The following is a 23,446-nucleotide window of genomic DNA, read 5'->3' as shown; positions in this document are numbered from 1 at the left end:
TAGCATTCTTGTTATATCCAATTCAGCGACTCAATAAATAGTTTAGACACCATCTCTGTAGTTATCGTTCTAATCAGTAGAGTCTGTATTTTTTATATTTTTTTTTCAGGATGGGCACGCGCTGTAGGGTCTACATATTCCCAGACACACGTGAGATTCTAAATTTACTTAAGCATTCATTCTTATCTCACACATATCCCATTCCAAATATCAATTTATATTTTTCAGAAAATAGATAAAACTTTTTCTGATAGATTATATCTACAGAATATTACAGAATATTACATATTATATATTTTCTATTTTTAGTGCATTTGTTATTTTCTGCTTTTTATTGCGATTTTCGAAGTCGGATCATATATATGATATATATGATCCAACTTCGAAAATCGCAACAAAAAGCAGAAAATAACAAATGCACTAAAAATAGAAAATATAATTCACAACCATTATTCATATATATATTTTTTTAAGTTGTGCCAAGCCAAACAAGTTAATGCTTAACGTTAAATTTATTACGATGGTAATTTTTCTTAGGTATTAATATATTTTTCTCGATATGACTTCAAACATTTTTTTAAAGAATAGTAATAAATTATTTTCTGTTTTTAAGTCCTTTGTTATTATTATTTTTTATTTAGTAATGCTTTTATTATTTTCTGCCTTTTTTGGTGCGTTTTCTAAAGTTGGTAAAATGTTTTTTTTTTTTTTTTTTTTTTTTAAGAAAACCTTCATTTTCTGCTTTCTATTGCGTTGTTAAAGTTAGTTATGTTTGTTTTGAGATGTTTTTATACTCTGCTTTTTGGTATGCTTTTGAAATGAAAATGAAATCTTTGAGTTTTACGTCCCACGGCTATGCCGGTTAGGGTAAAGGAGACGGTGATTATGAGTAATGAATGAAATGGTGGGATGAAGAAAGTGGGAGGAAACGGAAGAACTCCGAGGAAACCCACACACACGGCGTTTGTCCATCAGAAAGTTCACTTAGCGGGGGATGGGATCGAACCCGGGACTCCAAGCACCAGAGGTGAATTCTCAACCACTGAGCCACTGCGGCTCCGGTGTGCTTTTGTGTTTTATTATTTTTCTTTTGTTTAATTTTTCCACTTTCGATGTCCAAGGTGCATCTTGCAGTGAATGACCAATCACAGAATAACCGAATGACGTTCTGGCAAAAGTGAAGCAAGACTGCCTGTGAGAAGTCATGGTATCGCCAATGACCGAAACATCCATCACCAAACAAGTGTTAAAGCATCTGGAGAAAGCTGTTCACAAAGATAGTCTTAATTCCTTCATTATATGCAACCTACCTTATTTTGTTGATTATCTGGTTGCCGCATATTTTAGGATACGATTTTTTCAGTAGACGTTACAAGAATTATTAGATTATTTTCTTTAATAATTATTCAAATTTTTCAAATATTTTATACGTAAGAACCTTTTTTCGAATTGCTTATTCGATTAGTGGAAACTATGTCAAAATATGAACATCAGTTTTTGATATAATCGCAAACATACATACATACTGTACATAATGTTAAACTGAGAATCACCTTTTCTTATGTCGGTTAGAAAAATCTTTATAGCACGATACCTTAGAATAACAACCTACTCCGTTTTAGAAACCTCATTTGAGTTCTAAGTTGTTAGAATTTTTTTCCGTTTTACGTCCCCACGATTGTGCCATGGAGAATAAAGGAGGCGCTGATAATGAGAATGAATGAAATGGCTGAATGAATAAAGTAGGAGAAAACGGGAAAACTCTTGGAAAACCCACGTAGACGATCTTTGTCCACCGCAAATTCGACTTGGAGGGAGGTGGGATCGAACCAGGCACTCACGGACCAAAGGTGAACGCTCTACCACTGAACAACCGTAGTCCCCCGAAGGATTTCGAGTATCAAGATAATTTTCCCTTTACATAATAATAAACTGGATGAATCCGTTTCTAGGTCCCACAAATCGAATTTTCAAAATGATCTTAACAGTAAATACACTTAATATTAAGGTAAAACATTAACAAATAAAACATTTATTATTATGTATTTGAAGAAGAAATATAAAAATCTGCACATTGTTTTTCAGAAGTGTTAATCAGTGAAAAATTAAATGCAGAAAAGAAAAAAATAAAGCATTAAATATATAACCGACTACAAAAAGTATTATTTTTCTAGGTGAACAGTGAAGTGAGTGGAGTGTCCGAATGTTCTTTTGGTCACATGACCTGTATCTAACAGGATGGCCTTGGTCAAAAGAACATCTTGTGCACTATATGTAACAAAAAGTTTTTTTTCCTTCGTATTAGGGCTCTCAATAATAAATTAATTCTGCATATAGTTAAAATATATTTGTATTTTTCTATTTTTTATAGGTCCATAGAAGTATGAATCAAAATCAAGGTTAAGAATCAAGTTTTCTCTCTTTCTTGCTAAACTCGTTATACTACCTAGGTAATTCACTTCAGGTTCATTTCATTATTTCCTTATCACCAACCAAAAAAATTAAAACCAGTTTTTGTAACATTCTTCTCTTTATTATTATTATTATTATTATTATTATTATTATTATTATTATTATTATTATTATTATTATTATTATTATTGCATATACAATGTCCTTCACGCATAAATATTAATAAGAAATGTAAACGGATAGTTTTTTTCTAGTTGTTACTCCTAACGATAAATAAGATACGCAGATATTTTATTTTCGGTGGGTCAGGAAAATAGAGTTAAAATTATCACCAATAAGTATGCAGGAACGCTCGTAGGAATTTTTCCAGGGGGAGGAGGAAAAGGAACGACACACAAGCACAGTCACAAATCAAATATACATCAAACCAGCACCAAGGCAGGGCGAATCAAGAGGGACGCGCGGTAGGTTATGAAGTTTAAGTGATATTTTGATTCACATAGATAAAGTGCAAAGCATTGGTTCGCACCATTGTTTATGTGGTGCCTGTGTTTAAGAGCCTGATATATTGAAAATAATATAAAATTTACCATTTTTCTTTTGCTTGTTTTCCATAAGTGAAAGGAGATAATGAAATGCAACTTACTATAATCATAGATAATGTTATTCCACAACAAAAAATATGAACCTAAAGTATTTTCAGTGTTGTCATCCATAGAAATTACAGTGTTGCCAGAATAACATTTCTCCCAAAAATCTAAATTAAGACAGCGACTAGAGGAACCAACTCAATTGCACTAAATTACGTATCATGTTGTTGTGAAACCCTGTGAATTGCTTTTTAAATAATAGTTGCATTTAGTTTGTAATAAACAAAGTCGTTTTAACATACAGTTATTAAAATTAAATAATAATGTTGTTTAAAAAGTAGTTCACAGGATATCAAAACAAAATTATACGTAATCACATACAGTTGAATTCGTTCCTCTTGTCGCTGCCTTAACTTAGATTTTGGGGGAAATGTTATTCTGGCAACACTGTAATTTCTATGGATGGCAAAATTGAAAATTCTTCAGATTCATATTTTCTGTTGTCGAATAACATTATTTGTGATTGTGGTAAGTTGCATTACATTATCTCCTTTCACTTATGAAAAACAAGCAAAAGAAAAATGTAAATTTTGTATTACTTTTAGTATGTCAGGCTCTGAAACCCTGCATACTTCACGCCCATCTCCCTCTCGTTCATTGATCATATGTGTTTTTGTCTGATTCATCAGCGCTTTCAGATTCAGCATTGAAATATCAAATCATAAAATATCAGCAATAATAATAATAATAATAATAATAATAATAATAATAATAATAATAATAATAATAATAATAATAATAATAAATTTAACTGTAGCTCCCTCGTGACTATATGGTTAGCATCTGCCTCTTCGACGAAGGAGAAAGGAGTTTGCTGTCCGGTGGAGCTAATGTTGATCGAATTCCACGTTAAGCTGTTGGTCCACGTCTTAAATAGCTTCGCTGCTGAACGGGAGGTTGAACCTCAAATAACATAACGTATTTTCATCAGTCTTTATTTATTAACTTTTCAATCACGTAAAAATCCTCAAAATGAATAAGAAAGACAAAATGTCAAGCACGTAACGCCTTACTGATAATTTTACAGTTTATTTCTGTCGTTTGCTTGCGATCCCCTTGCTCGATCTTCATGCCCCCTCCAGAAGATGTGCCCCTGGAATTAGTGATTTCAAGTCCAAGCATAAGGGTATCAAATGGAGCTTTCGATGTAAAGTTGACCCAAGTATATTCATTCTAAGGGAAAAGAAAACAGAATAACTTTACATTATCTCGAGCTCCCTCGTGACTAAATCATTAGCGTACGCGTCTTTGACCCGGCGCGGCGAACAGGATTTGATTCCTGGCAGAATCTCATGTGGTTCGGATTTCATGTTAAACAGTAGATGCATGTCTCGATATAATCTTGGTGTTGAAAGGGACACGAGACTAACATGCAATGCAATGCAATGCAATTGGCATTGCCTGCGCCAGTTGGTGCTCTTATACGAACATGAATAAAGTTAGCTAATAGTGACCAGCTAGCACAGTTTGCTGGGCATTTGTGGCGCAATTGCACCGAGTATGGCTTATCTATAAAGATGTAACAACGCTATTTCTCGCAAGATACTTCTAAATGATAAGCCATACTCGGTTAGCATAATGATAGACTACTTGGATGCACGTGAAGACTTGGTACTTTTTGGATGCACGTGAAGACAAACTGGAGTGTAATAGTCCCCGGCTAAGTAAGTTTGTGGTGGACAACACCGTATCCGTTGGTTTTCTCGGAGTACTCCCGTTCCCTCCCACAGTTTCATTTCGTCAATTCTTCCATTATCATTAACTTGCCTTAATCATCCGTTTCCCTTATTCTAAAGGGCATAATTTTGGGATGTTAAACTGATATATTTCATTTTGGAGCGTGTAATCCGAAAAAGAAAACATTGAAAAATATTTTTTGCACTTCTATGGTAAATGTAACAAGTCGAAGACGTTCACAATTGGCACTGTCAAATTATTTGAATGGTTTTGTATGTATCGAAACAAGGTGTTGCATTACAAAGTGTGTTCATTGTGAGCACCAATAAGTGATCTAATAAAAATGTTAAAATTGTAGACAGTAATAAAACTCATCTGTAGTGGGTTTTTTAAAATCTTATTTGGACAAAGACTTATTTTAAGGACAGGTGCACACGCACGGGGACTCCACAGGATCTGGACTCCCCAAACTTCCTAACGTACATTTGTAAACTTTCTCAGTAAAACCGTACTTGTTTACGTGGAAAATGATTAATAGCATGAAAATTTGATCTTACACTTCATCTGTGCTCTTTCTCTTATAAAAACAATCTAGTTCTATCGTTTTTTTCTCTGACAATATAGGTGGAAATATTTTACAATAACGGGTACGGAATAATACCCGTTCAATACTACATAAACGTAGTGACTTATAGTAGGTTATTATTTTGGACTCCTCGCAACAAAAATTTCTGGGTGTGTGCTTATTTAAGAAAAATATATTTGTACCGCCTAGAAAGTGAATATAAATCAAGAATTATTATGCTTTGTATTTAACATTTGGAGCCCCGGTGGCTCAATGGTAGAGCATTCTTCTATGGTGCATGGGTCCTTGGTTCGATCCCAGCTCGCGTCAAGTAAACTTTGTGGTGGACAAATACCGTGTGCTTGGGTTTTCTCGGGGTTTCCCCGTTTCCTCCCACCTTCTTCATTCCACAATTTCCTTCATTCCTCGTCACCGTTTCCTTTAGCCTAGCCTGCATATGCGTGGGACGTAAAACTTAAAGATTTCTTTTGTATTTAACATTTAATGGCATTAATAATCTCCTATCTCTTTCTTTCTTTCTTTCTTTCTTTCTCTCTCTCTCTCTCTCTCTCTCTCTCTCTCTCTCCCTCACACACACACACGCACACACACACAGAAGGAGAAAGAAACAAAATCAACAAGCATAGGACAGTAGGTTGAACTTGAAACTTCGTGATGTCATCGGTACGTGAGTACGTTATGATTCAATTTAGCCAATGAAAATGCTACTTGAGCCATGTATTAGATGAAACTCTTGGGATTGGCGAAAATGTGGGCGAGAGGTATCAGCAGTGTTGCCAGCTCGATCTGTAGTTGCCGAATCAGTTATATTCTCGATATCAAAAAGCTTGAGCTTTTTCGTCCCAGTTGGACTATTTGACCCAAGGATTGAGATAGGCCTGCCGAATTCAAAACTAGAATAATTACTTTATCGAATAAATATCCACTTCTTTTGTTTACTACAATTTTGTTACTCAATAGAAGAAATTCACCGGCAATCGGTTACTTTTGGAAAGCAAAAAATATTAGTTTACTGGTATTTTTCAGTTTTAATACGATCAATTTGTTTTTACGCAATTTACCGCTTCAAAAATGTTAATATTAGTTGCTTTACACTCTAAATACAGTATCCACTATTTCAGAGGTACAAAACGGTTGTTTTGTACCCATGAATTTAGCAGGTACATGGTACCCAAGAAGTAGCAGGTACAATGTACCTGTGATTTCTTAGGTACAAATATTTCATGGGTACTAAAGCGCCTAATTTCATGGGTACATGTACGGCCAGAAACAATATTAAGTATAGGTTGGAGTAATCATTTCATATACCTGCAACCTGTACTTAATATTGTTTCTGACTATACCTATTATATGAAGCCGCGATGGCTCAGTGGTAGAGCGTTCACCTCTGGTGCATGGGGTCCCTGGTTCGACCCTAGCTCTCGCCAAGTGAACTTCGTGGTGGACAAACACCATGTGCGTGGGTTTGTTGGGGATTTCCCGTTTCCTCCCACTTTCTTCATTCCACCATTTCATTCATTTCTCATCATCACCGTCTTCTTTAGCCTAGCCGGCATAACCGAGGAACGTAAAACTCAAAGATTTCATTTCATTTTCTACCTGTTTCATTGAGAAACACACAAGGTGACTCAGTCAATACTAGTACATATCTAGGTTACAACACTTAACAACATTTGTTATTATAGGTTGTAATCTAAGCATTTCCCAGTCAACATTAAAAGTCACAACCACCCTGATTAACGTAAATGTGGTAAAAATGTGAAGATTCTGTATAAAACTTAGGTGGGATCGGGAAAACTTTCTGGTGAGATAACGTGAGTCTGTTGCCCATTACACAAGTAGAAATATTGGTTTAATCTATTAAAAAAAAAAAAAAACTCTTAAATGGAAACAGGGATCATGTGATTCATCATCTTAAGACCAGATTTCAATATAAATTCAAAGGCGAAGTCAGTTTCTCAGTATTTGTATCCTCCTGCTTTAGGCAACAGCTTACTCAATCTATTTAGAAATCCGGCCCATTTTACGCAGCAACAAATAAAATGCGCTAAATCGAATTTAATTCGACATTAAAATTGGAATGATTGCATATCTTGTTTTGACTCAACTTAAGAAAGTTCAACAACGTTCTGTTTCCAAGAGGAGAGTAATTTAGGGTGGGTACTGTCCGCTCTATCCCCTTCCTAGCAACGAAACTGGGCCAAATGCGTACTGAGGAGGTGAAAGTCTAGCCTTTTGCTAAGTTTCTTGAAGATTGGATAAGTTCAGCTAAGGAGATATGATATGCAGTTGAACTCAGTACGATATACAGTTGAACTCAGTTATAGCAACGTCAGAGGGGACTCTAAAAATAGTGTTGTTATGAATTAGCGTCGTTGTAACCGAGATGTGTGTAATTTGAGTATCAGTCATTGAAAGCTAGGAATGATATAAGTAATTGACCACTCTGTCAGGTCAGCGTTGCCAATGAGACGGGATTATTTTCTCGTTAGCAAGGTTATAAACATATTTTCTCGACTCGTAAATTTTGTTGAATCGTCGGCTTGTCTGGATTCTAAATTAATTATTTAACATTTCGTCTTGATTCTTAAAACAAATTCTCTTATTGTTTTAGAAATTTATGTACAAAATGCATGCCCTGATTTTTGCTTAATTTCATCTACAAGTTATCAATCCTTCCGCGTAACGAGAGGTTCCGCAAAGGGTATGCTATAAAAACTTTTAAACTATAGGGTCCTTATGCAGAGTCGTTTTGACCAAGGGCGCCGATTTCTCTGTAAATTTGGGAGGGCCCATTCAGATGCAGAAGGTATATATAAAGAATTTAAGACAAATTGCACTCAAATTATGCCAAATATTGAAAATGAAATGAAATCTTTAAGTTTTACGTCCCACGATTATGCCGGTTAGGCTAAAGGAGCGGTGATTATGAGAAATGAATGAAATGATGGAATGAAGAAAGTGGGAGGAAACGGGAGAACCCCGAGAAAACCCACGAGCACGGTGTTTGTCCACCACAAAGTCCACACGGCACGAGCTGGGATCGAACCAGGGACCCCAAGCACCGGAGATGAACGCTCTACCACTGAGCCACCGCGCCCCCGATATGCCAAATATTGTATACACATAAATACAATAGGGGGGCCACATGAGCTTATATGGGCGGGCCTCCTCGGCCCCTCAGGATCGGCGCCCTTGGTTTTGACGTATGATTAGCGTCATACTAATGGACTGACTACTGCAGGAAACATATATTAGTGCTCTTTAGTATGGCACTAGTCATGCGTCAGAATGTCTCTGCATAAGGCCCTAGATGTCTTACAATCACTTGCATATTTTTTAAAACATTTCTAAATGTTCTTCATTGTATTTGTATAATAACTTTATAAATTTATAATTTTTTTCTGAATACGGTGAATCACGTTACAATAAAACATGGTTGAGATGTGACCTCTCTTGTCTCATCTCGATTTTTTTATCATGTTAAATCCCAGGCCTACCGTATTTTACTGACTACAAGATGCTACGGATTATAAGACGGACCTTAATTTTTAAGCATTTTTTTAAAATACCGTTTTGCAGAGTTCACGGTCTGTATATTCTAGTCTGTGGTTCTGGGTTTGTGATTGCAGAGCGGGAGGGAAACAGTGTTCTCTCCAAGCTTGTAAATCTCCGCAACTCATGTTCGTCGCATTGGTGCACTGCTGTTACCAGTTGGATCCAGTGCTGCCAGATAGAGATAAGTTTCCCGCGGTATCGAATATATGGCCATTTTTAAGACTGGCGGGAATTTTAAATCAAACACTGGACATTTTTATATTGTAATATGCCATATGATGTTGTAAACAAACAATTCCAGATGTCACTGTTTACAAACACCACCATGTGGTTCGGTAAGAAGACTTCACACCAGATGGATCTACAATCACTTGCAGACGACGGCTTCTAGCTCCTCCCACGGAGCAGAAGACGACATCGGAGCAGCAGCGCCACCGCCACTCAAGAAACCCTATAAATTGGATGAACAAAGGCAATTCAGTGGAGCTGGCCACCTGGAGCGATAACCAGGTTAAAAAATAGGGTATCCGTAGCTGGCAGAGAAAAAATATGCGAGTCACTTAGGTATTCCATCCCCCTTCGTTGAATTTAGTCGCGAACATCTTATATACGGTTGGATTGCATACCTCATCGAGGTTAAGAAAACAACCGTCGAATTGTTTTTGTGCCTCCACGGAAGCTGACACACCAACTTGATCTTATCTTTAGACGATCTTGCTATTCTTTAGGCTTAACGATTTATTTTGATACTCTCCTCTTCGGAAGCACAGATACTTGAACAAACCAGTTGACGACTTAGGCATCTCTACCGGCTAACGATTATGTTCTGTGCTTTCTCTTCGGAGGAAACGCCATATTACTAAAGTACAAACTTAGAGCATTGCTCTAAGAACATATCTTTTACTAGGTACTCCCTACCCTCCTTTGTGGTAAGCTGGCGCTATCTCCCACTTTAGCTATAAAGATGGCTTCTCAGAAGATCCCAGTCAAGACTGAGGAAAAGGCACAAGCATCCAAGAATCCTAGTATAAGGGGCAAAATAATAAGATCAACGTATAAACCGGAAGATTTTCTTCTGCCTTTAGGCAAAAAGAAGCAATCAACCGGCTCAGCGAAACTAAAAGTGAAAACAACTACACTTAAACAGTCAAGTGATTCGCAGCCATCAACGTCGCATAACACTGACGATATGGATTTCACAGTAGTCGGCGACGAAGGTCTTCTTTGGAGAATCTCAACAAGGCAAAAATAATAATAATAATAATAATAATTAATAGCACCCAAGAATATCCACCTCTTCCCACCAGTAATAGGTTCGATATTTTGTCACCTGAACAAACAGATAATGCTAGTACCAGCAACAACAATGCACCGACTAACAAGTTCTCCAGTTTCAGGCCGCCTCCGATTTTCATATACGGAATAACAAACATATATACATTTATAAAGACCTTGTCGCGAGCATTTAAGGAGCCTCCCTTAGCTCAGCCCAATAAGGAGCGCATCCGACTTCAAGTGGCTTCAAAGATGACTATAACCCTATCAAAAGTTATTGTGAAGAAACAAAGACTGAATATGCCACAGGAGTAGCAAAAAATGAAAGGCCCATAAAGGTAGTTGTCCATAAACTGCCTATTGACACCGAATTAGATTACCTGAAGGAAGAACTTATACGATTAGGCTTCGATGTCATTGTTCTTGGTAGCTTTGGAGAGAACTGTAGCTGTTAAAGAGACATACGTAATTAATAACTTGCTACACTACAAGGTCCAGATCGAACCCTACAAGCCTCCTTCAGTGCTACAATGTTACAGGTGCCAACGCTTGGGGCACTCTCAAGATACCTGTCAAGCTCACCCGCCGTGTCTCAAATGTGGGCAACTGCATTTCACACAGTCTTGCAGTAAACCAGACACATCCATACCCGCCACTTGAGCAAATTGTCAGGGAGATCACCCGGCAAATTACCGTGGTTGCCCGGTATTTAAATCTTAGTCTGAAGCACTAAAATTACCGGTAGAGCACCCGAAGAAACACCCAGAAGCACCCAAGAAAAATTTACAAGAAACAACGACAGAGAAAACCTCCATTCCCACTTCTGTTAATAACCAGCCAATGGCTACAGATAATAATCCTGAAACTCCCATTTCTTCCCACACCCAGTCAACTTCTGCACTCAATCAAGGGAACTCTAAAGAAGATCTAGACTTAAAGTCCGTTCTTTCCTTCCTCAAGGAAATACCTTTCCGTAAAATAATAACGCACATCAAACGTGGGATTAGGCGTTTCCGACAAGCAGTCGATTCAGCTTCCAAGGCTGCAGTTGTAATAGAAACTATAGCAGAAATGGTTGACGATGGCTGCTTCTAAATCCAAGGTTCTCCATCACTCCCTTATTCTTGCTACATGGAATGCAGATGGTCTCGAAGGGCAGAAACACCTGCTTATTAGATTTCTCATCCAACATAAAGTTGATATTATGTTTATACAAGAAACGCATTTTACTGCTTGAATCACTACTTGGCGATTACCCAACTACATTCTGTACAGACAGGATAGAGTGGGTAGACAGAAAGGAGGATTGTTACTTATAATCAAAAAGTCATTCCCAGTCAGGTTGATTACAATACCACCCCTACTTACTTTGGACGCCCTTGCTGTTGAGCTAATAACTCCAGGTGTTCCATTAATATTAGTCACTGGGTACAGGTCCCCGGCCACACAACTAGAGCCCACAGACTTCGATATCATAGCTAGCTTAGAGCCAAAAGTCATCTTGGCTGGAGATCTTAATGCTAAGCATGGCGAATGGCACTCAATTAAACCTAACAACGCTGCAGACGCCTTACACCAATATGCCATAACGTCCAATTTCATCATCAGTGCTCCACGAGATCCGACTCACCATCCAAAATTCGGTGGTCAACCCGATGTGCTTGATGTCTCTATTTGCAAAGACGTATCCTTTACTGTACATCCTTATGTCATCTCGGATTTAGACTGATCATGACCCTGTCATTTTCCACGTTTCACACCGCAGCCTCGAACATACCACCCCTCTCATCAAACAGATAGAAACTGATTGGGATGTATTTAAACAGGAACTAAACACTATGATCGATCTACGAGATAGACCCGCCACCATTGAGGACATAGAACAAGCAGTTTCCCACGTCGCTTTAGCACTTCGTACTGCAGAGACAGCAGGTACCACCATCAAAATCTCTTAAACCCAAACCGGTCAATGCGACAGTTTTCATCTACAACTGTATATTCATCTGAAACGCTGGGCTAGGCGTCGATGGCAGCACACACTACATCCAGCATATAAGACACTATGGAACAAACTGCGTGCAAAGCTCAAGATGCTGACTACGCGACAAAACCAACAATACTGGGAAGACACTTTTCGAAATGTTACAGTAAATGATCGCAAAATCTGGACGTACTCCAAAGCATTCCAACGTACTACAAACGCTTCAAAAGCTAGAGTCATACAAGTACCTCAAGGACTGACTCAAGACCCTCAATCGCAAGGGGATATTTTCGCCAACTTTTTGGAAGAACAGTTCCAGCCCAATAGAGTGATTCTCGATCCTTATTTCCAACAGCACATCCGAACCACATTATATACCATAAGTAAACAAAACCCTACAGATGATATCGCTTTAGTAACACCTCGGGAAATAGAAAGACATATCAAACGTCTGCCGGCAAGGACAGCATCTGGGCCTGATGGAATTAGAACTGAGATACTGAAACACCCAACAGGGAAATTACTGGTCTTCTTAACCTATTTATTTAATGCCATCCTTCAACTATGCTACTTCCCAAAGACCTGGAAGGAAGCTCGTATCATCACCATACCCAAACCTGGAAAAAACCGCTGCTCCCGGAAAACTATAGACCGATCAGTCTTTTGTCACACTTAAGTAAATTATTTGAGCGTGTGTTACTCTGGAGGCTAAGACAGCATGTAGTCAATAATGATCTCATACCATCCCATCAGTTTGGGTTTCGTGCACAACATAGTACTACTACGCAACTCGTACGCGTAGTAGATCTCTTAACAGTGGCTTTCAACAGAAAACAACACACCCTTGGAGTATATCTGCATGTCTCAAAAGCATTTGATAAAGTCTGGCTAGCAGGGCTATTATATAAACTATACACCCACGGTCTTCCAGATCGTCTTCTGCATTTACTTCGTTCTTATCTCATTGGTAGAAAATTTCATGTGTCTGTTGACGGTGTCAAATCCTCCTCTAGGACGATCAAAGTAGGTGTTCCACAGGGCGCTGTACTTTCAACCGCTTTAATATACTCTGTATACAGTAGATCTTCCGACCCTACCACATTGCTTTCTCGCAACGTACGCCGATGATACTGCTTTTTCACGACCAGTAGCTCCCTTGCACAATGCTACATCTATATGCAACGTCAACTAAGAAGTTTTCAGAAATGGGCAAGACGTTGGAGGATTAAAGTAAATACAGACAAAAGTTGTGCTGTCATCCACAGTCGAAGACGCTTCCGCGTCTCTCGACATCTTATCTATGAGAACGCACACATTCCTCATGCCACCCACGCCAAATACTTAGGAGTGACTTCAGACCGTGGGCAGCGTTATATCCCATCTTTCGCTGCAGTTCAATTTCCCATGAGGTTCGCGTTCACATACTTAAGATGATAGTCCTGTCCACCCTCTCATATGCATGCCCTGCCTGGCAACACGCTTCATACAGTCACCTTCGAACACTTGAAAGTGTGCAAACTAGAGCTGGTCGTATAATCACTGGTCACGATAGATATACACGAAACAGACAAATTCTGGAAGATTTAGAGCTTCCTACTGTTAGAGAACTACTGCGACATCTTCACAGTAAGTTCTGGCGTACTTTACCCAGACACATCAATTCAGCAATAGCTACCGACACATACTTTACCCAGACACATTAATTCACATCGACACCGAATTCGCTCTACGAAAAGTCTATCGCACGCCACGCATTTAATATCTTCACAGCGTTCGCACTGATATCATCAGCTACACTGCGACAGTTGCTAATGTAGTCTACCACGCCTAACAAAACAATAGTACTACCCAACAAACCACCTGCACATGTTGTATATATCTTTTATACCATCTAACTCATGGAGTCAGGGGCTTCGGCCCGATACTCTACTCACAATTTCAAAATTACCGTGACCGTGACCGTGAATTCAGTACCAGTTTTCTGGTGACCCTCCTCTAGTTTGCTTCGGGACTTTAGGAGTATCCTAACCCCAGGGCCTCTAGTCTACTTCGGGACTACGCCTATCCTCTCTCCTGGCTTAGCCTGCTTGGGGCTCTGACTGGGAATCCTAACCTCAGCCGCTTAGCCTGCTTCGGGGCTCTGTTGGCCAATTAACCTATCCACTGCTTGCTCGGAGCTTTGGGCACCTAATTTCACTCCTCTTCGCCTGCTTCGGGGCTCTGCGGAGATCCTGTCTGCGACCTTACGGTCAAAGACCACCTATAACTATCCTTTGATATTAGAAAGTTTAATTTGTACAGTATTTTGTGAAAATACTTTTAGAGAGAAATTTTATAATAAAATTGGTAGTGGGAGATCGATTCCGGACACTTTTTTTTATTAACGCTGTACATATACCTATATGGGACAAAGTTTTACAATATTAATTTCGAGTATAAGACGGACCTGAATTTTGGAGGCAGTTTTTCGAACAAAAAAAGCGCGTCTTATAGTCCGTAAAATATGATACATGGGTAAAGTTTACCTCGGGAGCAAAACACAGTTCATCCTGGGTAGGTCAATATGTAACAATAAAGGCACGGAAAGTAATGTCACAGGGCTGCCACCTGTTGAAATTTTCATGACCGAAGACAACATTTCTTTCTTCCGGGACCAAAGCTTCCAATTAAACCATTTAGTCAAATGAAAACAGTGAGTTTAGCAGATACACAGGCCATAGAAGACAAGTGTGAGGAAAATAAATACACGTGGTTCACCTGTAAAACCTTATTGTGAATCAAATAAATACACATAGAGCTGACCGTATTAAAAACGGCACTTCTCATGAGGTCGACGTTTATTAAGACTGCCATTATTATATACTAGTTTAATGAAGTTGTGAATGCAGCACTAAGCATGGGTAAAAGTATTTATTTATAAGGAATTAGTTGGTTCCAGAAGAGACGAGGTATGTTAGAAATCCATGTTGCCATAGCCGAGTTCAATATTCTGTTGTTTTGAAATTTATTTATTTGAAAAGAAAATCACAGGAAGGGCGAACATTATTCAGAAAAATAAATGGAATTTAAAAGTAACTAATCAAAAGAAGCATTATTTTTCAAGGTTGCCAGTAGAGAAGTATAACATATATGTTTACTTACTGACATCGGCAGGATTGTGATGCTTGGGACATTCTACTCCCAAAGATTCCAAGAAAGGAACCAGCTGCTTTGGAGATCCTTGATAAATGCATTTCCCTTTCGCTAGGAAATACACATGGTCGAACATGTTAAAAAGTGATGCGCTTGGCTGGTGAATGGTGCAAATAATCGTACTCCCTTGACTGGCCAACGAACGAAGCATGTGGATGCATTGAGAGCTAGCAACAGAATCCAAACCACTGTAAGAAGATAAGAAACGTTTCTTGAATTATGATCGTATTATATCATACACAAGATATTATTTAGTTAAAGAAATTTAAAAAAAAAATATTTACTTTCAATATATTATTCGAAAAGCAATCCCTAAAGATTAAGCGATTGATACTCGTGCCATTCAACTAGAACAGTGGTTCTCAAAGTGGGGTACGCGGACTCCTGGGGGTCCGTGGAACGTAGCCAGGGGGTCCGCGACGCCTAAAACTTGAAACGTGTTATAATAAAATGGAACTCACAGATGTCATGCAAGACGTATTTAAAAAAAAAAAGCAATTAGAAATTATACTTACGTTTGTACATTTAAATGTTTTCTTACTCTACTAAATTTCTTCCTTGTGAGCATGAAGAGTTGTCTAAATATGCATTGCAACATTTGATGCCTTTCCCTATCACTTACTTATATAAACGGACCTTTTCTGCTCTTTGCTGTATTAGAGCCTGAAAGCGAAATCATTTTAATGTGGAATCGGATTTAAGATTAATGGTGACAAATCTTATTCCGGATTTCAGTGCACTTAAGGAAAAAAACAGAAATAATTTCATTCCTCATATTAGTGACCCCACATTTGAGAACATTGTTTATCAAGTGAATTTCCTTTAAAGAAAGAAAAAAGTACATTGATTTTCAATCTTGAAAGTTACTGTATTTTCAATTGAAATTTTGTTCACTAGGAATCAATCATGTATCTTTAGAATACATTGCTTATTCAAATATTATTTTTATCTTTTTCTTGTCAGTGGTTATTCTAATCAGTATAGTTTTTAATACCATGTGAAATTTCAGATAGCATTGCAAGAGGGTCCGCGGATCACTTTGCGAATGCACTGGGGGTCCACATTATCGGAAAGTTTGAGAACCACTGAACTAGAAGATCCAGGTCAATTTCTGGTAGAAATGCCTGTAACTAGGATTCTTATTGTATCGACATTAATCTGTAGGTAGAATTGGAAGATCTCCGGGCGGCGCCTGCCGAGTTCGAAATGTATTCTATGAACTAAATGTACGAGTTTAAATATTACATTACTTATATATGCTATGCTTACGTACGCCTATCCAGGGGCATAACTACAGGGTGGTTGAAGTGGCAATTGCCCAGGGTTCTAGAAGATGAAGAGGTCCACCCATGACCAAGTAAAAAAAAAAAAATAATTTGTTTTTCATAAAAGTATTCTTAACATTAAACATATGGTATTCATTTCTATAATTTTATCAACATACAATTCTCAAATCTTGGGGGCACAGCGGCTCAGTGATAGAGCGCTTACCTCTGGTGCTTGGTGTTCCTGGTTCGATCCCCTTAGCCGGTGGGTGTAGCCGAGCGGTCTGAGGCATTGGACTGACGATTGTGAGGTGAAGTCCATTGGGGGTTCGAATTGCTCTAAAGAGCAAGGTCGGATTTTTAACTGTCCTCGATATTTCTGTGTTTGTGTCTCTGTCGAGTTTGCAATATGTCGAAAGGACGTGAGGTGCGACTGGCGAACAATCTGGTTGAGGTGAATTTAAAAAAAGATTCCAGCCAAGTAAGTTTGTGGCGGACAATATCGTGTCCGTGGGTTTTCTCAGGGTGCTCCAGTTTCCTCCCACCTTCTCTTTCCACCAATTCTTCCATCATCATTCACTTGCTTTAACCATCGTCTCCTTCAGCCTAAAGGGCATAATCGTAGGGCATTGAACTGAAATATTTTCCATTGTTAAATCTTAAATTATTATCGTAACGAATTCCTAAGACATCTGTCGTATTGGTTGAGCTGGGGTTTAACGTCCCTTTCGGCACCGAGGCTATATGGAACATGGACTTACAGCTAAACGTGGGATCCGAACCAACATAAACTCTCGCCGGATATCGAACCCGGGTCTTCTGCGCCGCAGACGTGTACGTTAAACACATAGCCACCAGAGAGCTTACATCTAGAGTAGGGTAATGTAACAATGAAATAGTAGTAAGTCTATGATAATTATATCGATAATTTAAATTTTAAAAAAAAGAATGTAGCATAAATTCTAACATGTAATTCAAGAAAGATTGAAAGAACACTTCTTTCCGTTGAGTAGTAGTTCTTGGGTAAGAATTTGGACTTAAATAAAGTAACAGAAATCTTCGCCGAAGTCAAAGCGAGAAAGTAGGTATGTTAAGGTAAAGAAAAGTATTATAGAATAGTACATTTATAAAAGCATTAACCTAGAAATAAATTCTGTATAGTTCGCATATAAATTATATTTAGTTGCGTATTTTTAATACGCAGGAGTATAAAAATAGTTATTTTGCAATTTGTAAGGATCTCAATTGTCAGTTACAGGAATCAGAAGAGAAATGCATCATAAAAGTTTTCCCAAGGGTCTGCAAGTCTGTAATTACGTTTTTGTGCCTATCTACCTATTAATTACTATATCTATTATACTGTAATGAACCCTCTATACTTACGACTTTTACTTAGGGTCGCGGTAGCTCAGTGGTAGAGCGTTCACATCTGCTGTGTGGGGTCCCTGATTCGATCCTCGCTCAAGCCAAGTGTACTTTGTGGTGGACAAACACCGTGTGCGTGGATTTTCTCGAAGCTTTCTCGTTTCCTCAAACTTTCTTCTTTCCACCAATTCACTCATTTCTGATCATCACCGTCTCCTTTAGCCTAGCCGGCATAACGGTGGGATGTAAAACTAAGATTTCATTTCATTTTCATTTGTTGTACTTGTCAATTATTCACAAGTAGGATTACCAAACCTCTTTTCTAAAACGTCCTCCCTTTCAGACACTTACAATGGTGTGGACGGTTTTTAGGAAGCAAGGGAGATATCCTCTTTTGGAGGATACAGACAATTACACCAACTTCAAAATTTGTAATGTATAAATAATAATGTATATATGTCATAATCGCCCCAAGTGCTGAATTTTATGCTACTACATCAGTATTCATTGCATAGTTTCTGCAAAATATACAAATACTTCTTTCTAATTTGCTACTATCTAATATCATATAACGGATCCCTTTACAACAGAAGTTGGTAACATAAACAAATAAAAAATTAATCGATTTATTTTAGAAAATATTGCTCGTGCCCTAAAACTTAATTCAAATTATTGATTTACTTGAATTCCAGAAGGAACCACCGCCCCACTTTGCCCTCCTTGCGAACATATATATATATATATATATATATATATATATATATATATATATATATATATATATATATATATATATATATATATATATATATATATATATATATATATATATATGTGTGTGTGTGTGTGTGTGTGTGTGCGCGTGTTTCGTTTTCTCAACTTTGGTCGGCATGATGAGTTTTATTTGATCTACACTTTATGCGATTTTTTTCCCCTTTGATATCTGCTAAATTGTATGCGAATAAGCTGACGTAAGCAGACACCTTGGTATGTTTTGCGAATACATGAATCTACGCGTATTACGCCGAGAATTTTTAATTTCCAGCGAGAATCTTCGTTCGGTTAATTGGATTTTGACCTTTTGGAAACTCACAGCGCTGGACTTTTTCTCATTTAATGAAATGAACTGTGTTGTAACTGTGAGCAAGGAGTCATGAAGATTAAAAAAAAAAAAAAAAAAATCTTTGGAAGAAAGTAAAACTGTTGGGTGATAGCAAGGGAAATAAGTTTCTCAATATTCTCAAAGCAAGTTAAAACCAGAAAATAATAATACCTGTTCATCTGAAGAGTTGTATCTGGTCGCTGAAAAACGCCTTTCACTGAATCCATAATGATTTTAAGTGCGTTTGAATAGTTTCGTGCATGATGAAACGTGAGTTACATTTTAAGAAACATACATTTGTTTGAGGTCTCTCCACATTGCATTGAGATAGGACGAAATAAATGATATTACATCTTTATATTGCAAACAAGTAACATTATTACGTGTATACGACGTGAAGGAGTTTGGTTTCTATGATGTAATATTTTCTCAGTTATTATTCAAACGGGAAGTAATAATAAACTTCTGGTTTTAGTACAGAGATTAGAATGCAGATGGAATGTTTTCTTGGGACGCTTAATTCACTGCAATAATAATAATAATAATAATAATCATCTATCTATCTATCTATTACCGTTTTTACTCTATAGCAACTTACCTTAAAACCGGAAGTTTTTTCTTACTTCTGCCACTTCAGGTTTACATAAAGGCTTAGGAGAGAAGATGGTGTCTCGTCTTAGACTGTTTAATCGATTTAGTTTTTAAAAAGAAGCTTCTTTGTGTCTCTTATAGTTTATGGTCCATGTAGATCAAAACTAAATCCGGCGGCCCCGCTTAGCGTAGTCGCTAACGCTCTCGCCTTCGGTGTGAGCTGTCCTGGGTTCGATTCCCGGTGGAGGCATTCGGTCGAAAAAGTTTAAGAGCTTTTTCAGGCCAGCAATCCTGAATGAGGTATTCATGGGTTTTCCTCATTCACACTAGGCAAATGTCCTCACTTCGCAAATGGCCGCTTCCTTCCTTCCCTTTCCGCGGATAGTGTGCTCGCCGAGGGACGTCATACGGCTAAATGGCCATCGCTGCCGAAAGCCCAGAAATCTAAAATCCTAATCCTAATACTGGCTGTGTATTCTTGGGACGCGTAGTCGATTACAAGAAACCTGTTCTCACTATTTATTACTGTTTCTGCTCTATAGTAATCAACTTTAAAACCATAAATAATGATTTCTACCATGTCCGGTGACAATATCACCTCCATGAGTAACCTTAATTCCAAACTTTTGACTCTCTACACCATGGTCAAATTTGATGGTTATCCATGCAGCAGGTCTTGAGATTTTTGTCTCCCGGATGGAAGGGCAAATAGGACATACATATGTGACACGATTATTATTGCTAGAACCACCGAAGGAGGACTATAGGAGATGATGGAGAAAATAGTTGACATTGGGGAACTACGTGGAATGGAAATCAGCATGAAAAATCGAACGTCATGAGAATATCCCATGGAAACAAGGAGAACTTAAGGAAGTCGATCATTTTAAACATCTGGGTTGGTAATTTGACGAGAGACGCTTATTGCTCTAAAGAGATGAGGTCAAGAATTGTCATAGACAAAGTGTCATTCAACAAGGAAAGATAACTCTTAACTAACAGGGTTAATACTAGACTAAGAAAGAAGTTAGTTATATGGAGTATTAGACTGTATGATTCAGAAAAAATTTGAACATTACGGAAGTTCAAGAAGAAATATTTAGAGAGCTTCGAAATGCGGTGTTGCAGAAAGATTAAGATAAAATGGGCAGAGTAACAAACGAAGATGTTTTAAAATAGATAGAGAAAACACGACGCTTTTAGCCAGCACCTTTCGTAAGAGGACCAATTGAATTGGATATATATATATATATATGGCAAAGAAATCGTCATCTTCATACCGCTACAGCGGGGAAAATGGAAGGAAAGCGAGGAATAATAAGAAGATTATAACTGACCGATGATTTGAAAAATAGAAGAAAATATTGAAAAATGAAGCTGAAAATCGAGGAACGTGGAAGAAACCTGTCCAGGCCGAAACCTAAAGAAACATTAGTTCCGTCAGGACTTGTTGAAAGGCAGAATACTTAGTTAATTATATTGATGATTAATTATATTTATTATAGGCTATATATTGATAGATAGATATAGATAAGGGAGTTTTATGACGAACCAAAACCATAGGAATCAATGGCATGTTATTTATTTTCAAATTTAGAGGAGTTCAACTTTATTCGTAGCTATGAGACAGCATCTACTTATCAAACTAGGACTAGTTGGATTTATATCGAAAATAAAAGTTATCGTATGATAGACTTTAGGAAAGAGGACATTTTTAGATTTTACAAAAACTAGAAAGGTATTGGGGTATACGCAATTCCCGTACACGTTTATTTACTAAATTATATTCTGCTTGCGATTGAATAACTACTTATGGATTTTCTATATGTAATTACAACCTTATTTCCATTTAATGGTGAGCATCAATGGTAGTACACTTCATGTGAATTGATGGCAAAGCTTGTTAAATATTGCGCCGTCGGAGCGGCAATTGTTAGCTATTAGGAATCACTGTTTACACACTGACAAAATATTTATTATCACAATATACGTATCTACAATGTATTTGTACACTCAAAAATTGCAAAATACTATGCATTCTAATATTATCGTATATTCACCTAAGGGCATTATCTTATATTGAACTAAGGCTTAAATTATCGTATAGTTGGTAAGCCTGAGCTAGACAGTTGAAACTGGTCCATATTTTTCCATAAATGGCGCTATGTTTTAGTGTCAGACTGGAAAGGTTTGGAAATAACCTTGTATAGTCTCTTCTCCCCCACAATATCTCGAATCCATTACACAAATAGCTGGATTACAGAATTATAGCACGAGTCCCAATGCGGATTTTTCGTTTGTTTGTTTGTTTTTTCTTTTTTTTTCTCCTTACATTCCTACACTCCTTACACTTGGGACGAAGGGGTAGATGTCAAATATAGAAGTAGGAGGGGAGAAAATAGAACAGGTAACTAGTTTTCGATACCTGGGTAGTGTTATTAATGAACGTGAAATAAAAGCAAGGACAGGAATCGCAAAAGAAGCCTTTACGAGGAGTAAAAAAATAGATCTACTATTTTGTTGGACCTTGAATAAAGAGTTCAGAAAAAGACTCATAAAATGCTTCGTGTCGAGTATTGCACTGTATAGGGCAGAAACATGGACATTACGCAAAAATGATGAAAAACGAGTGGAAGCATTCGAAATGTGGGTGTGGAGAAGAATGGAGAGAATTAGCTGGGTCGAGCGGAAAACTAATGAGAGAGTGTTAGTAATGGTGAGGGAGAAAAAAAAACAATTTTAAATATTATTAAGAAGGGGGAGAGATACTGTTTGGGACATCGGCTAAGAAGGAACTGTATCATGAAGCACGTGTTAGAGGGTATGGTGCAGGAAAGAGAGGGAGAGGGCGAATGAGATTAACGGGCGATATCAAAACAGAGAACGCGGTGGTTCAGTGGTAGAACGTTCACCTCTGGTGCTTGGAGTCCCGGGTTCGATCCCAGCCCCCGCCAAGTGAACTTTGTGGTTGACAAACACCGTGTGCGTGGGTTTTCTCGGGGTTCTCCCGTTTCCTTCCACTTTCTTCATTCCACCATTTCATTCATTATTCATCATCACCGTCTTCTTTAGCCTAACCGGCATAACCGTGGGACGTAAAACTCAAAAGATTTCATTTCATTTGTTCAAAACCGATAAAATCGTACATGAAGACGAAGAGGTTAGCGGAAGACCGTGAAGCACGGAAGATTCTCAGTTGCAGCAAGTGATCTGTCAATAATTACAGAACACCTATGATGATGATCATGATAACACTCTCGGATAGCGACAGTACATATTATATACAAATAAGAGTAATGAAGTCAAGAAATAGTTATTTTACTCATTCACTCATCATTTTTAATTTTTTTTTTCCTAAGTAGAATAATCTAAACGCCAATGATTACACCATATAAATATAAAATAATTAATTACCTGGTTGGTTCATCAACAAATACAATTGGTGGGTTATTCACAAATTCTAAGGCTATAGAGAGTCGCTTCTTCTCTCCACCAGACAATGCTTCGGATCTTGTATCGCGGCAGGCTATTAGTCCAAGCTTATTAATCATTTCATTCACCTAGAAGAAAAAAAAAATACAGTAATTATTAATTTTACGATAGAAATTAAGAGCGCTGAAAAGGAATATTATCAGATATCAGGAAAGAAATATAGATTTCAAGATGGCAGAAAGGAAATATTGATATCAGCCTATTACTAAAAAATTAACAGCTATAGTTTACGAGCTGCAGAGCTCTTTGAGCTTCACATTAAAAAAAAGAAAGAAAAAAGAAAGAAAGAAAAGAAAAAAG

At 37.7% G+C, this 23,446-nt stretch overlaps 1 protein-coding gene across 1 annotated transcript in view; it reads right to left on the bottom strand.

The window, feature by feature from the left end:
- LOC145690410 (ATP-binding cassette subfamily G member 4-like) overlaps nucleotides 1-23,446 on the bottom strand; it is a 271,793-nt gene that overhangs the window by 64,770 nt on the left and 183,577 nt on the right. The window contains exons 4-5 of the mRNA XM_081765255.1: nucleotides 23,069-23,214; nucleotides 15,281-15,519 (exon numbers count right to left, since the gene is read on the bottom strand). Of these exons, the coding sequence (XP_081621381.1) occupies nucleotides 15,281-15,519; nucleotides 23,069-23,214 (385 nt within the window). The remainder of the gene's footprint in view (nucleotides 1-15,280; nucleotides 15,520-23,068; nucleotides 23,215-23,446) is intronic.

Source organism: Thermobia domestica, chromosome 7, assembly GCF_964235325.1.
Source record: "Thermobia domestica chromosome 7, izTheDome1.hap1.1, whole genome shotgun sequence".
Classification (NCBI taxonomy): domain Eukaryota; kingdom Metazoa; phylum Arthropoda; class Insecta; order Zygentoma; family Lepismatidae; genus Thermobia; species Thermobia domestica.
The sequence above is the reverse complement of the archived record's forward strand: the minus strand, read 5'-3'. Positions and strand labels throughout refer to the sequence as shown.